We start from the raw sequence: 16,110 nt of genomic DNA, 5'->3' as shown, positions 1-16,110 counted from the left end.
AAACACACTAATTTTTTTATACTCAGTGGTTAAGTGATTCTGTAAGTAGGGAGACACATTCTTACAGGTTTTCATTTGTCTGTGCTTATTTTGCGAGATGAAAAACTACTGAATTCCAGTTCACATGCTTATGTAGAGGTGCCCCAGAGCACTCTAACCCCTGGTTAAAAAAATCACTTAGTCACTTTCACTATGTTAATTTAAATTAAGTTAAATGCACCATAAACAATACAAATCTAAATAATTTTAGGAACATTTATACGAAGGTAAATCAACTTTTTATCTAAATTACAGTGAAGAGTTCCAAACCCAGTCTTTTTGGACACAGATGTCTTCTAATCAGTTTGAAGCATTGCTCTTGTACTTGCATCCTTTAAGTGGTAATGCACATTTGGCAGTCTCCTGCATTGACCTCTGCAAAATAGATGATAACCCTGTGATAAAGCAAAGGGGTTGGTTTATTTTAAGTTTCTCTACTACCATCCATTACCCTGTTACATTAAGAAGTCTGAATCTTATTTTATTGCCTGAATTGTACTAAAATTAGTATTAAAATTATTATTATTATATATATAGTATTATATTTAAAAGGAATCACAATTTTTTCCCTTTTCAAGACAACAGCAAATAAGCAGCTCATGGGCTTGAGTGGCAACTATTGCCCCAATACTCCAGGATTAAAGGAGTGGGGAAAGACATCTGATTCTGGAGAGCTGCCTAATTTCCGGCACACTGACTGCTACCTCTCCTGGCATACTCTCAGTTATTTGTTTACCCTGGGTAAATTGTGGTTTGTAAATTATGCAGGAATCTACACTGAAATGCTCAGCTTTCAAGAACTCTGCTGTCCTTAGAAGCTTGACCAGGGGTCGCAGCGAGGTTTCTGATCATTTTCTTCTGCTGTTGCCTCATGACCCAAATGCTAGAGTTCAGCTACAGTGTTATGCTCAATGCAGCTATGTATTTCTTTTTAAATTGCCGTGGAGCATCTGTACAAGCTTCTCACAATAACACAAAAACAAGTTGTTAAAATATAACTTTGGATCAGGTTGAAGCAAAAGAAAAATCAGCTAAATATGTGTAAAAGAAAGCAAAATTAAGGGATATAAACACCTTATATTATTGTCAAGAGTGTGCTGTGAGACTTATCTTTGTTCCCTGAGCGCAAACTGGTAAGATGCAATCAAGGCAGCATTTTAGTCTGCTTATTCCCTTTTGTGCACAAAACATTGTGGAGAATGTATGAACGTAAAATGTTCCATATATTGCCAACAGTAGCAGTATTATTCTCTCTTTTTAATACAAAAATGCATTAAAATAGTAAAATATTTTATTATTGCTTTTACTTTCTGAATGAGAAGCTTAATTCCTAGAAGACTGTAGGGAGAAAACCAGACCATCTCAGGTACTACTGATGAGCTTACAGCTCCGTTCACCCCTGTCAGAGATCAGATTTTTCAGAAACAGCAAGTGCCAGGAGCTTTAGAAGAGCTACTTATTTGTCCCCATTGAAATGAGGCAGGGGAACTTGGACACTTTTTCTGCACAAAAGGAAATTCCCAGTTTGGTTAAATTTGGGGTTAGTATGGACAGTTTAACTGAACAATCCTTAGCAGTCTGTAGTTTCTAAAATAGGTGGTTCAGAGCCATAAATCCTTGCCATCTGGGTTGTGTGGTACAGCTGGGGATGCAAAACCCCTTCTTTGTCCAAGTTCTTGGCTATGCTAGCTTATCAATGTATCAATTTCCAGATATTCAGGAGCAAAGTCTGAAAATGAAGACATAAACTTAAATTCAATATATGACTGTGCTGCTGACAGACCACTGTGATATCTTTGCTGGAAGATAGTTGTACATATGTTCTCCCTCCATTTTTTCTTTGTTTAAGAGTCTGTCAGACCATCTAATTAATTTGCTTTGTATTTAGTAGTATTATCTTTTGTTTACAATGGCTTTTCTTCACATCCTCTGCAGGGCTAAGATGTCAGGGTGCTATGGATTTACCATGCATTTTTAATGCTGCCATGCTGTGTTTAACTTTCACTTTTCATTAAGCATCAAAACTGTGAGAATTAAAAGCCTGCTTTTGATGTTCCAATAAAAACCGACAGTCAAATTTGGCATAAGAGCAGGAGAAATTATATATTTTTTTTTAAAGTCTAATTTGACACCAAATACCCAAAATAGAGGGTGGCAAGTAATTTTAGCATAAATACTGTAAAAGGCAGGTAAAAATATGAATCTTTGTCATTAGTAAATCATCTTTGGAAAGTTTGGTTTGTAAAGCAATTTAGCTTATTTGTATTGAGATCAATAGGTTTTTCACTCTGATAGCTGAGAGCTGTGTCTGTAAATTCCTATGACATGGTCTAAAAAGCCAAAACCAATTGCAAATATACACCTTTCTATTGTTAGAGGTATGCTAAAATAATTTCATAAGCCTCTCCCCTTTTATAAAGGGTTCTGCAATTCAGAATTCAAGTGTGCGTGGCATGGAAAAGTAGCTGATTTGACAAAAATGTAGTTAGGAAAAGAAATTTTCATCATGTAAACATTTTAGGTTTTTTGACTATTTCACTTTTAGACTAAAACTTCAGAGTACGTGTGTGTGTGTGTCTGTATATGAAATGAGATCTAACAGACCTTTTACTGATAAAAGCCAAAGAGGAAGGAACTAGGGGAGAGGAGCATGGCAGGATAAGTGACTTGTAAATTGTATTTCCCTGCACCTTGCTGAAGTGTTCTTTATCCATAATAACATGGTCTTGTGCCTGTTTTCTGTTCTGTACGTATGCCATTTATAACTGCTTCTTCTCCCTTACACGTTATTAGTGTAAAAATTGCATTATGCCACACATCATGTCTGATTTTGAGAAATTCTGAAATTCCAGGGAGAGGTTTATTGATATGCCAAAGAGCTTGAAGAAAGCAATGGCATATTACATGGAGGATCTTCAGAGTTAACAGCATGAGCTGCTGAAGCAGTTAATTTTGATATGTTCTTTTTCAAGGCTTTTTCCAGTTATTTCAGTTAGCATGATGGGCTGGTTTGGACTTCTTCATTGTTTTATGGCAGCATGAGCACACGCGGAGGTGTTTAAGACTATGCTTGGGTGTCTACTTTAGGACAGTATGCTTTAGTACCAGTAAGGCTAAATTACCAATTATGTGATGGTGTTTGTTACTTTCCTCAGTTTCGTAATCTCTCCTAAACATCAGATCAAGCATTTATTCCATAACTCAGAGCTAGCTTACAGCAGGTAAAACTCTGATGTCAATACTACCACATGGAGAGAGACGGACGTTACTTGGAGCCATATGAAAAGGGTAGGGAGGCATTCCTAGGTACGTGACCGCGTTCCTTAATTTTGGGAATAAGTCACAACGAATGCCATATATATACCCAAGTTTTCTGGCAGTATTGGATCTGGATCAGGTGGATTGCTAAAGCTTTCCTTGAAGAGAGGGCAAACTCAAAGATAGTTAATTCTAGCCTAAATTAGCTAATGCTCTATTTCTTATTTTATATTCTTCTCAAATGTATATATTTTAATCAACTTGTATTATCCACAGGTTTTTACATTACTAAAATATAACTTGTATTTACGAACATTTTCATCTGATACTTATTCTTTCTTTCTCCACATTTCCTTGTACCCATGATAAAATGTGTAATCTATATGTATAAAACTGTATCATTCATCTTTGTATTTCTTTATTTTGCTCTTTGTTGTGTCTGTCTCTAACAGGCTCATCTCATCTCTGTATCTTCCTCATCTCCTATCCTTTGGGTTCTGTAAACTCCCTGAAGGTTCAGAGGTAGTATAAATACCTATTCTTGCTTGGGCTTCGGATCATTTCAAATGTACACCCTTGTCTCCATCTCAGTTTCTTGACAGCATGCAACTTCTTGCTATTGTGATTAAAAAATACCTTAGACCTTTGTCAGCAGCTGTGCCACATTTAAGAGAAGCTTGTGTGGAATGATGTTGTTTTGGGGGAAAAAAAATGTGCCATTTCTTTATAAGTTCATTTTCTTACATCAATTTGTAAAACCGCAAATCATAGCATTTTAGTTAAAACTGCATGATTTCATATGAATTATGCTTGAGATCCAGGCCTAGCATTAGAAAAACAGGTAAAGTGACTTATTCCTTATCCTCTTAAATTATGTATCATTAGTGAGCACCATATTTCGTTGCAGTTATGCAGGTACAATGGGAGTGACCTGGTTCTCCACTGATTTAAAATGTTATGCATCAAGAGGCCTAAAGGTACATATACAATTCAGCCTGCAGAGATGGTATCGCTACTCTTATTATATTAGAATTTTACCGTATACTTAGGAAAACTTACTGGTTTTCAGTCCTTGATTTTTTTTTTTTGATCTGGACAGTATGTCCATTTAGATTTGGAAAATTGGTGACTAGTTGCAGTGAAAAGCCTGAAGATTGTTATAGCTGGCTTGCAAATCATATTTTTTTTTCTGAATGGGAAGAAATCTATATGGTCTAGAAAACTAAACAACTTTTTTCTGATTCAGTTTCCTTTGATGTGTCAGTTGCATCCAATTTGTTTCCATTAACTGTGATTTGTGTCTGAATACATTGTTCTTGGTTTTTATCATTGGTATTCTAGAGACCTCTTGGATTTTGATTGATAAATACAATACACATAGTTAAATGTTTTGAGCTTTAGATTTTAGGGAGTCAGAGTATGTTGCATGTGACATTAATTTACTGGGATTTTTTTTTTTTTTTTTAATTTGGCAGGACTAATAGTCTCAAAATGCTGAGCTCTATCTGCAAATGCAAGCTTCTATTAGTGTGACAAATATGGACCTTATTTTCATGGATTTTGCTTTTTAAGTGGCTTGGCTTTGCATGACTTTTTTCTGTGAATTCTTGCTCTATTCAAAGCTCTGGCAATTTCACATTTTCTGAAAAAACACTTATTTTTTATGTACACCGATTTAAAATATAATTTTAAAAACTATGTTGATATTGGCTTTTTAATACATAGATAAGCCTTAACACCCATTTAGTGTGGCTTTATCTGTTAGGTATTACGTTCCTTTGTATGTAGGCTGGATATTTCAGTGATACCACATTGTGCATTTGTTTGACTGATACTTTAAAAAATCTGAATGGCTCTCTGATGAATTTTCAAAGAATGCAGCTCTTCAGATGCTTTATGTAGATGGACTGTAGGATAAATCAAGGCTTTTAAACTTTAGATTTATAAGGACTCAAAGTACTACATTGCACTCTTAAAAAAATAAAATACTTTATTTACCCCATACGGTGTGTAAATAAACATTTTGCTTGAGAGCGCTGAAATGGAACTAGCAAGGACAGGGCATGGAAGAGCTGAATAAATGACAAGGCTGTTGCTGCTCTTACTCACTCGTACAGGCAGCTGATGGTTTATGCCTTCACCGTTCTTACCAGCCTGAACACCATATTGCCCACTCAGAGGTAATAAACCATCACAAGTGTTTTTCTCACAGCAGATGTTTAAAGCCTGGCTAGGGTTTGGTATTAGGTTTAGGTTTGGTTGGTTGGTGGTTGTTTTTTTTGAAGGCTCCCATATTATAAAGATAAAATTTGGATAAAACTTGGATTTAGTGTACCTGTATTCCAGAGACAGTTTGATGCAGTGGTGACTGTTGACGTTTTGTTGAAAATTGGAGAGGAAATGCCTTTCTGTTTGTTTGTTTGTTTTAGTCTAGGTATGATGTGACAGCTCCCCTTTCATTCACATAGCTCTTTAATTGACTGCTGCTTCATGGGACCATCATGGTGCCAATAACTGTGTCCTTCATTCAGAGAAAACAATCAGTTGCTGAAATTAAAAGCGGCTTGAAGATAAAGTGCATATATAGTTGCCAACATGCTTTAGCAAACAATATTTTTAATGATGGTGGAAAACCAGTGTGCATGGTGATGCCAGTGTTCACTAGATTGCCATCAGTATGCTTTTGGTCCTACCCCATTTGGAATTACTCATGTGCTTAACAGTATTCACCCCAAAGACATATCCTTTAAGTCAACATGAACTTATACACAAAATTAAATTTATTTATGAATTTTTGTGGCTTCATAGCTCAGAAGTAGAGGAAGCTACCAAATACAAAAATAATCATGTTCCATTGCAGTCCTGCTCCTAGGGAGAGGGCCACCATAGCACTGCATCTGCCTACTATCTAGTGCAAAAAATATACAGGCGTTTAACAAACGACATGTGTACAGGAGCAAAAATCTCTCCAAAACCCAGTACTTTTTGTCTTACTTTTCTGTTGAAGGGCCACACAGAGACCAAGTTCCAGATTCGCATTTCACTGACTGTATTGTTGTGTAAGAAACACGCATTCCTGCAGTGTTTAAGATGCTCTTTAAAAAACTTTCCCCGTGACTATCATGTGCAAAGTGAAATTAACTGTCTTCTCTACCTTCTATCTTTGATTGTTATTCAATACAGTAAAAAAAAACAAACTTCTTGTTCCAAGATCCAGAAAGCTGTCTTTAAGTTGCAGAGCTATTTAAACATCTCTTACTGCCTCAAGGTAAAACTTGTGTTCTTTCAGATTACTCCAGCATATGGGTAACTCAAAGTTTGAGGTCTTCTGTTGGCACAGAGGAAGAACATATGCTATTCTTATAAACTTCACATACTTACTGGTTGTGGCTTTTATTTCCTACTATGTATATTTTTACATATTTTTCTCCTGAAAGAAGAGTGGACACAATGTTTAAAAGTTAGCCTTTGGACTGTTATGCTAATTGCATAGATGCTTTTGACACCTCCAGTTATGATGTTAAAACTTCAGTATTTATGACAGGTGGTCCATGCTCTGATTCATTTTCTTGAATTTTTGGGTCCAGAAAAAAAAAAGTATAAATGTAAATCCCTAATTAGCAACAGAAAGATAATGAACTACTATTTCTGTTGCTTTCATGTAACATCTTTATAACATAGTATGTATATTAGTATGAGTAATTATTGCAAGTATTTCCCTTTGTATAGATCTTAGAATATAGAGGAGTGTCTAAAAGGAAGAAATTAAGACTTAATAAGGTCTAGTATTTTACTAGATTTAAAGTTTTCTGGGAGTAAGTTAGGGCAGAAATTTTCCCTGAGCATTTTATTGCTTCTCTGTTAGAATTAGTGGAAGGTTTTTTTGTTAGGTTATTAAAATCTCCAAAATAGTATAGAAATCGAATTTATATATTATTTTTAATAGTTATAATACTAAAGGGTGATTCCTGTAAAAATAATTCTAAGACTGTTAAATAAAAAATACAGAAAAAAATTACAGTATGAAGTAGTGTATGGGGATACATAGTGTAAAGGTGATGGTGTAACAATGATGGAACTCAGTGGTTTTTCTTTAAGTTCTAATTAAAACAGACGAATGACGGTTTATAAGCATCTTGCATATTTAATAATTTCTGGCTTCCGATTTGCAAAAGTTGTCTCTTGTGACATTTAGGAATTAATAGTCTTTTTTATGTGAATTCCTTTAAGTTACATTAATATGTTGCTTTCTGAAATCAATCCTTATTCTTGTCATATGTAAATTCTAATCCTGACTTGTTTTTATCTGCTTGGTTAGGTTAACATGCTTGTCATGTCTGGTTTTTTGCCATTATGTTTATTTCACTGCAGTGCTGAACAAAACCACTCATTTCTCTTCTTTTTTAATCTGTCCTCGTCCTGAATCAGAGAGAAAATGGAAATATTTACATTTTTAAGACCGATACATTTAATAATAAGATTTCTAGCAATACATTGTAAAAGATTCTGTTCCTGTACTTCCTAATCAAAGTGAAATCTTGCTATCAGGATGCAGCACAGGAGTCTAAAAACTGGTTTGTGTCATGAGAGATTTGCCTAGTGGAAAATGAGATATTGGTTTTCATGAAAACCAACCTTTTCCTTGAGTTTCAACTGGGAATTCATGACCAGACTTGGACAGGGATACTGTAGTGCTCAGTGGTGACAGAAGCTGGATACTTCAGTATTTTGGCAGTGGTTGAGATACTCTTGCAAGTCTCCTGTCCTGTTCAGACTGGATCCTGCGAAGCGCTCTGTTCCCTGTCTGTGGCTGAGGACATGCTTGGACCGCACGCGTGTGTAACAGCAGTGTGAGGGGACACACTGTGGCTTTTTGAATTGCCCAGGCAATGTTCTATAATAGCTTAGGACTTTCTGACTGTCTTCATCTTCAAGTATTGTGAACATATGGTCTTTGTTACTATGCAAGTTTAGGTTGATTTTCACCAGAACCAATGTTTTCACTTCATCATTTCTCAGTCATATGAGAGACTTTATTTGCTATGGAAACAAATATATGCTGGGCACGAGATGCTGACTCTGGGCCAGCTGGACTCTGTAGTTATTCCTGGGTATGTGTTAGGGCAGTAAGAGATAGTTGGCTCATATATTTGGTACTTTTTCCTATACTTTGTTTTGATGTTCAGAGCTGTGTGCAGCTCCTGCCCTGCCAGGGAGGGAGGAGTGGTGAAGGCAAGCAGGGAACGACTCGTCACCCTGTGGGGTTTGTGTGCTGCCCTACTGCCAGCCTCACACCCTCAGCGTGTGCGTGGTGGCCTCTGGCCCTGCACAGGGGCAATGGTGGCATTAAGTAAAAATATGCTTTATGTGACATATACTTAATCCTGTTTTTCTGTTTGAGCTTTCGTTGGCAAAATTTTGTTGGTCACAAGACTTACTGTTTGCTTATATAAGACTGAGGCGTGTTTAAATACTTCTTCTCATCTTGAGATATTTTTAAAACTTCTATAAAATACATTCCTAAATCCTCACTGGAATTTTTTGAAAATGTGTTCGCTGAAACATTTGTTTTACACGTCAGTAATCACATTGTTAAATACTAAGTTTTTATATCATCTTAATTTCCTATACATCTATTTTTATAGCATCGCACTTTTATGCTGGGTTTTGTAGTTGTTATAATCAGGACATTCTTATACACGAGTAAATTTATGAAAACTAGTAATCCTGTTTTATTCAGTGAGGAGTATTCTTGTAGACAGATATTGCCCAAAATTGGCAGCTCCTCAAATGACTTACAAAAACTATATGAATGCAGGACTTTGCTCAAATGTAATATCTTAAAAATCGTAAGCTTTAATTGGCATAGAAAGTTTGTCTTCCAATATTCAAGAGTATCTTTTACATTTTCTAAATTGCGTTCTCCCATTCCTGACTGCACATGATAAATGTTTTGTCTTTTGTGTTACTCTCAATAAGTCTTTAATTAAAATGCAATGTTTAGATGCTTCATATACATAAGATATGAAATGTATGTAGTTCTTTAACAATTATTTCATTAGATATTGCTTTATTTATAGAAGTAATTGTTAGTATTCTGTAATAACGGTACTTTTTTTAGCAGGTCAGATTGTTTCCCCACAGTCTGCTCCAGCCTGTATTGAAAACAAAAATGATGTCAGCAGAGAAAACAGCACAGTTGACTTTAGCAAGGTGAGTGTTCACTGATGGTGAAGATGGCTTCCTGACTACCACATAGATCTTTTAAATTAAATAAAATGAATCCATCTGAATCAGGAAAAGCTGTGAAGTGCAAATTTTACTTCGGCATTAAAGTTTTGTGTACACTGCAACACAATTTTTATATAACAAAAAAGAATTTTTCATTTTCTTGATAAATTACTAGTAACAGGAAATCACAGTTTAGGAACATAGATAAATTTATTGCATGACAATATCATTGGTATATATTTGGAGGGGGAATTTTTTACAAATGAACAGAAAATTATCTAAGTAGGAAAGTAATTCAGAATTCTTATAATTCAGATTTACCTCTCAGATTTTTACTTTTTGTAGAAGTAATGCATGAATGCAAACTACCCTTTTTATAACCTGAACTCGTGGATTCCAGATGTCTCAAACAGAATGTGTTTCTGTAAACCTATAACTTAATTCTTCTGGCAAGCCAAGATATTTCAGTACACTTCACAAAAGATGTTAGCTGTTCAGTAGTGGAGATTGCAATGACAGTTCAATGTTAGATAGCAAAGAAAAGCAAAACAGCTTCTCAGCTTTAATGTAAAGGAGGATCCTAATTTGTTTAAGAAGTCTGTATGTACCTAAAACAAACTGTCACATTAGATACAGATGACAGACCTGACAGGGATAGATGACTTCAGCTGACACATTAATACAACAAAGGTTGAGTAAGTGAAGAAAGGTGATTTAAACCAAAATTCTGAAGAACGGCACTTTGAGTCTGTTGAATCTTAATGTTAGTGCAACTGAGCTAAAAGTAGAGTTATGTGATTGCTCCATCTGGTGCCAGACTTATTTCTTAGCAGCAGTAGCTATTTGCACCATTTGAATTCTTGACTGAACATGCCAGACTAGGAATGGTATATGGCTGAAATAAAGATGGGAAACAGATCTTTCTGTCAAAGACACTAAGAAGAAAAGAGGCTGGCTGGGGATGTATTATGGACCGCATTTCTACAGAGGTAGCAAGGAGATCTATAAACAGTGACAAGTTGTTAAAAAATTGATGCTAATACTTTAAAAATATTTTAAAATAAGATTATAATGCTTTAAGGAGTCAAGTATGATTTTGGTTTCCTGATATTTATATTAAAAGTGTTACCTAAAACTAATTGTTTTGGCAAGTGTTCTAATATCAAGATGTAACATTTTGTAAAGGATATCAAATATAAATAAAGCTGTCTATTCAAAATTAAGCTGTACAGAGGTGAAGCTCATAACAACCCAAAGGGAACGACATGACTTTCAGTACTGGTTTTCTTGCACATTTCCCCAGTTGGTTTGAGTGTTGTAGGATCAGAATCCCAGTCCGTTATCTAGCTGCATGATGTTTATATTAAACAAGAATGGAGGCTGCATCATTTGATCCTTCACTCACTATTTTTGTAGTTCTGCAGCTTTGCTGATCAAAAGAACTGTTCCTGTTTAAACTGGCCTGAGAAGAGATTAACATGTCATCTTTTGACTAGCCTCAGCAGCGTTAGATACCAACAAGGATGTCATGAATATGAAAGGAACAACTTCTGTTTGCAGGAATGAAATAACAGTAAAGGATTGTTATCTAAGTACCTTTTTTGACTGCCTTTAAATAGATCCATTTATCCTTTTGAAGATTCATAAGTAAAGTACAATTTCCCCTTGAAATGTGCTATTGCAATAACTCCCAACGGTTATAACTGGAATTATATGCACAGATTGAGAGGAAAGTAGAGCAGTACACTAATTTTCTCTTGAGTATTGTGATTTCTTGCTCTAATTTTGTTCCACATATTCATTTCATTTATCTTCTACAAAAAAGCACCTTTGACTACCTCACATATTCTCTCCTTGCTAACGTATCTCCCTTGGGCTACTTCTAATATTCCAAATTTTGGAGTTGATTCAAAAAGCTGACTTAATCTGAATGCAGCACTGAGACTGTGTTGATTGTATTGGTATCAGTTTATGAATAATGTGAGACACAGCACTAAAAGCTGTCTTGAATGTTACTTCGGTAGCACAGAGAGGGAGACATAGTTTCTGATGTTGGTACTTGTAAATGTGTCACTCCTGTTCCTCTGGGGACACCATAAGGGCTTTGTATTTCGGGGGTGATGTGGAGGTGATCTGTCACAGCACCACTTTATCATGTGTCTGAGCAGGATGGGGATGGCAGGTTAACAACTGCATCTGGCTGGTCTCTGCTTCTTATGCCAGAGGCTGAAGGGAACCCTAGTTGTTCTGAAATGTGAAATGCGTAAAGAGACTGGACCCACATCCTTTCTCATGGCAGCGTTCCTGTGCTCCACATGGAAGCACTAATTCTGAATCAAACCCCAGTTCCGTACTGACAGAGTTTGGTCTTTCAAATGCCATGTGAAATAATTGACTTCTTTTTGAATACTGATTGCCTCTGCTTATAAATAAATTTGATTAATATGTGTCATGGCTTTCCTAAGAAGTGATGTTGGGTATTTTCTGTTTGTCTTCATGTCAATTTATGTTTGGTTCCAGGGGAGGCCCCCACCACTCTTTTCAGTCCTTGAGTTGCCCTGGAGGGGAATGGCCTCCACATTAGTTATTTAGTTTTATGTTTAATTGGAGCTTATTGGGACTATTTAGTGCCAGGGTCATGAATGTGGCTCAAGTTAGGGTGCAGATTACCACGCAGATGAGGTCTCTCCAGGTAAAGACCTCTTGGGGTAAGAGATGTATAATGGATAGGTTAGATGAAGCATTCGAAGGATATAGCTTCTGCCATTGCCCCAAATTCACTCCAGGGCCACCTCTGCTCTCATTATGTAGCGGAAGCCACACGTGGGGCTTGGGTGTATTTGCCCAGTTTGGTGCTCCTCTGCCAGCTACCTTCCTTTTAACTGGGGCCCTATTCACTACCTAAAAGACTTTGGAATCTTAAGCTGATAAATAGTACAGGAAACATATCTGGAAATACTTTCTGGTAGATGGGAGACTGAATGCTTCTTTCAGATTTGAATCTTGATCCTGTGGTCTGTATGTTAGTTGGACCTTAAGGTGACAAATGTAATGTGTTGTACACGAGACATTAGTTATTAAATGTTAAATCCATTCACAAGGTAAAATTGGTACAGAATGCACATTGCTATGTGCCTGAAAGACTAATTCCTTTCTCTCAACTATAAATGACCTACGACACCAAAATTAGGTGCAAAGTGAATCTGTTTAGGTTTTGTATTTAACCCTGAAGAGTTATTTTGTGATTTGAGTGAGGAACAGAATTTACCTCACTGATAACTTTACCTTGCAAAAGTACTTGCTCTCTAACCTTCCAGGTTCATGTGATGCTTGTTTAACTTTGTGAGGTGTTTGGTCATCGTTCTAGATTAGCTTAGGGTAGCATTAGACATCTCTCTGTGATCTCAGCTAAATAAGATTTCATTACACAGGCAACTGTGTTATATCTGAATTCTGATTTAGTGCCAGAGCCATTTGCAAGAAAACAATTTTCTAAATATTACCAAAAACTATGCAAACTAGTACTGACAGATGGCTGTAAGATAGACATTAAAATGGTCCACTTTAACAGTTTATATTGGATTTGGTTGCTGTTGTTGTGTTTAGATTAATAAAAGGAAAGCAAATGACAAAATTCATGCATTTTGAAATGTAGACAATACTGGTGCATAATGAAATCAAACATACATTATATACTTTATTACTCCATGTCGATCTTTGGTACAGAGTAAACTCTAGACTGATACCAAGGAGATAAATACAAATAAACACATTCTTAGGCAAATACCTTAAGCTTATATAGCAATGTCATGATGAAGCTGTTTGTCTTTTCCACCATCCCTGCAAAAGTCAACATGACTGCCTTAAAACTCCGGAGTTTTTATTGTGCATTGTTCTTTCAGTTTACTCTTGAGACAATCATGGTCATAGTTTATTTTCTGTTATTTTCAGCAGAAGGGCAACTGTCTTCCATTAAATCCGAAAACAAAAATACATCTCACTTACAATAGTAGAAGGAAAATTATTTGTAGTGGAACCCGTTCTTCTTATTGAGATTATAATACAGCAACTATGAACTATGAATTCATGATTTCCAGAATTGTAAATTATGGGAAAATAAGGTGTCTTCATTTCTTCTACTGTTATGAGTTATTTATTCTGTTATGAATTATTGATGCTCTTATGATTATTGATAAAAAGTATTACTAGGAGATTAATACTATATTCTTAAAAAGATTTTGAATGTGATTTGTTGTCTTTATAATTTAATTCTGCAGTACTTTAAGTATGTTTCCAAGAAAAATTAGTCAAATAATGAAAAACCAGTTGTTTGATTTTTGAGAAACATTTTTATTTAAAAAAAATTATTCAACAGACAAGAATAGTAGAAACTGTATAATTGAAATAACTAAGATTATAGTGCAGTGACCAGAAAGTCTCTGTCAACAAATCAGGTGGAAAAAATCCCTGTGAATAGCTTTTAGGTTGTAATTTAATATACTTTTCCCAGGTTGACCTACACTTCATGAAAAAGATACCACCTGGAGCCGAAGCATCAAACATCTTAGTTGGTGAACTAGAGTTCTTGGACCGTGCAGTTGTTGCTTTTGTTAGGTTATCTCCTGCAGTGTTGCTTACAGGACTAGCTGAAGTTCCGATTCCAACAAGGTACAGTTGGATTTATTTTTCTTCATGTTTTACTGTGTACCTTGTGGAGACAGGGTGGTGTGACCTTCAACTTTGTCATTTATTAAGTTATGAATTAGTTTCTTTCTTTAACAAAGACATCTCTTAGAGACATCTTTCCATTCATCCTTTAAATGATGTATGGGTACGTTTAGAAACATGCCGTTCATGTGTGCAGATATTCATTCTTTGCAGAAGTAGAAATGATAGCTTGTTAGGTTACAACACACAGTTTATCCTGTACAAACTGGTAATACTGCAGATGAAATACTTAGGTGAAATATGCAGCTGCTTAGAATATTTCATCTGGAACTGAAACTGCTTGTGTGATACTGCATAACTATGTCCAGAAGAAAAAAAAAGAAGAAGGAATTGAGTAAAGGGAAAAAACAAACTATGTGATTTCATTGCCTAGGGATAGTGAATGGATTTACATGCTGTAAATGTCACGCTCTTCTGAAAGTTACTTTGTAGATACTTGCATGGTAGTGAATGTCACTTTCAACCATAAATTTTTATTAGATTAATTTTTTCTAAGTTGAAACTTTTTCTGATGAAGTACTTTCATTCTGAGAACAAATTATGAGGAATTTTAAAAAAAAAAAAAATCTAAAATAGACTTTGTAGTCAAATAGAAAGCATTTAAATAGATCTGCAGATATATTGTTTCCTGCTGGGGTTGATTCAGATCAAAACTCCAAAGTGATTCTCCCATATCCGAGTTCACCGACTTAACTATTATTGCAGTCTCTCACCTTTTTTTGTACTTGTGCATATGTTTGTACACATATTCTGTCTCTCTTTCCCGTTCCCTCTTTTAGTTTCCATAAAAGTAGAATTCCAACAGAAGACAGTAGTGTATTCCGGTTGTTCATGACACTCAGGAAGGAGTGTTATGCTATGAAATGCAATGCTGAGACTCAGACTCAGATCCTTGCTTCCAGTTAGATAAACAGTGTAAAATTTTCTTTAAGTTGTAGTTACTTTGTAGTTACTTTGGATATGACTTTTTTTGTCTTTTCTAATTTTTGCATGTGTGTAAGGAACATTGCGGGACTGAGCTAGCTTTGAAAAAATGTCTGAAGCCTTTCCTTGTAACCTCCCCCAACTTCCCACAAAAAGAACCACCAAAAGGAAAACAACAGATTTCTTGATTTTTGACCAAAAGAAAATTAAATAATTAAAAATAAGGATAATTAAGAATTTTGCAAAAATGTTTATTTTAAAAAAAATTTAATAATGGTAGTCAAAAAATTGTCTTTTGCATTTTAGCAAAACTGAGAACTTTCTGAACCTATCCTCTGCATTTTATAGAACCTTACTAGCCCCAAGCCTAGAGTAGAGGCTGTCTATAGCCTTAATGGGAGTAAGAGCGATTTAAAAATTATTTTTATTCAGGGTATTTTAACTTCCCCGATATTGAAATACTACTACTACCATAAAATTCTGTTGAATTAACAGAATTAAATAAATTAATGTTAATGTGTTCTGTACATAGATTATAATTGCATATATTTATTATGTAAGATAAGGTTTGTTATGTAAGGAGGTTTTGATAGTCTCAATCAAGTCTGACTGTGAAGCTTATGATATATTTTTGGAAGTTATTTTCACATTTTTTAAACCAGAGCTTCATGTTTAAATGCATGTGTGAGGATCTTGAAGGAGATGATATATAATGTTTGTCTTAGAGGTTCTTCTAGTCCAATTTTTAAATAAGTATTTCTGTAGTATGTAGTATATTTCAACCATCTATCCTTTACAATTTTTTAATTTATCTTTTCTTTGCAGATTTCTGTTTATTCTGCTTGGACCACTGGGTAAAGGGCAACAATACCATGAGATTGGAAGATCAATTGCAACACTAATGACAGATGAGGTATTTTTATTCATGAC

The 16,110-nt window shown here is 35.3% G+C and overlaps 1 protein-coding gene across 2 annotated transcripts in view; it reads left to right on the top strand.

Annotated features, from left to right (window-relative positions):
* The window catches only part of SLC4A10 (solute carrier family 4 member 10), a gene marked incomplete at both ends in the record, with an annotated part of 161,699 nt that overhangs the window by 107,951 nt on the left and 37,638 nt on the right, over positions 1-16,110 (top strand). For both annotated transcript variants that reach the window (XM_082313768.1, XM_082313767.1), the window contains 3 exons: positions 9,419-9,510; positions 14,039-14,196; positions 16,006-16,093. In XM_082313768.1, coding sequence (XP_082169894.1) covers positions 9,419-9,510; positions 14,039-14,196; positions 16,006-16,093 — 338 coding nt within the window. The remainder of the gene's footprint in view (positions 1-9,418; positions 9,511-14,038; positions 14,197-16,005; positions 16,094-16,110) is intronic.

This window comes from Platalea leucorodia, assembly GCF_965183815.1.
Source record: "Platalea leucorodia genome assembly, chromosome: 5".
NCBI lineage: Eukaryota > Metazoa > Chordata > Aves > Pelecaniformes > Threskiornithidae > Platalea > Platalea leucorodia.
Note: the sequence above shows the minus strand (reverse complement) of the source record. Positions and strands in the feature narration are given on the sequence as shown.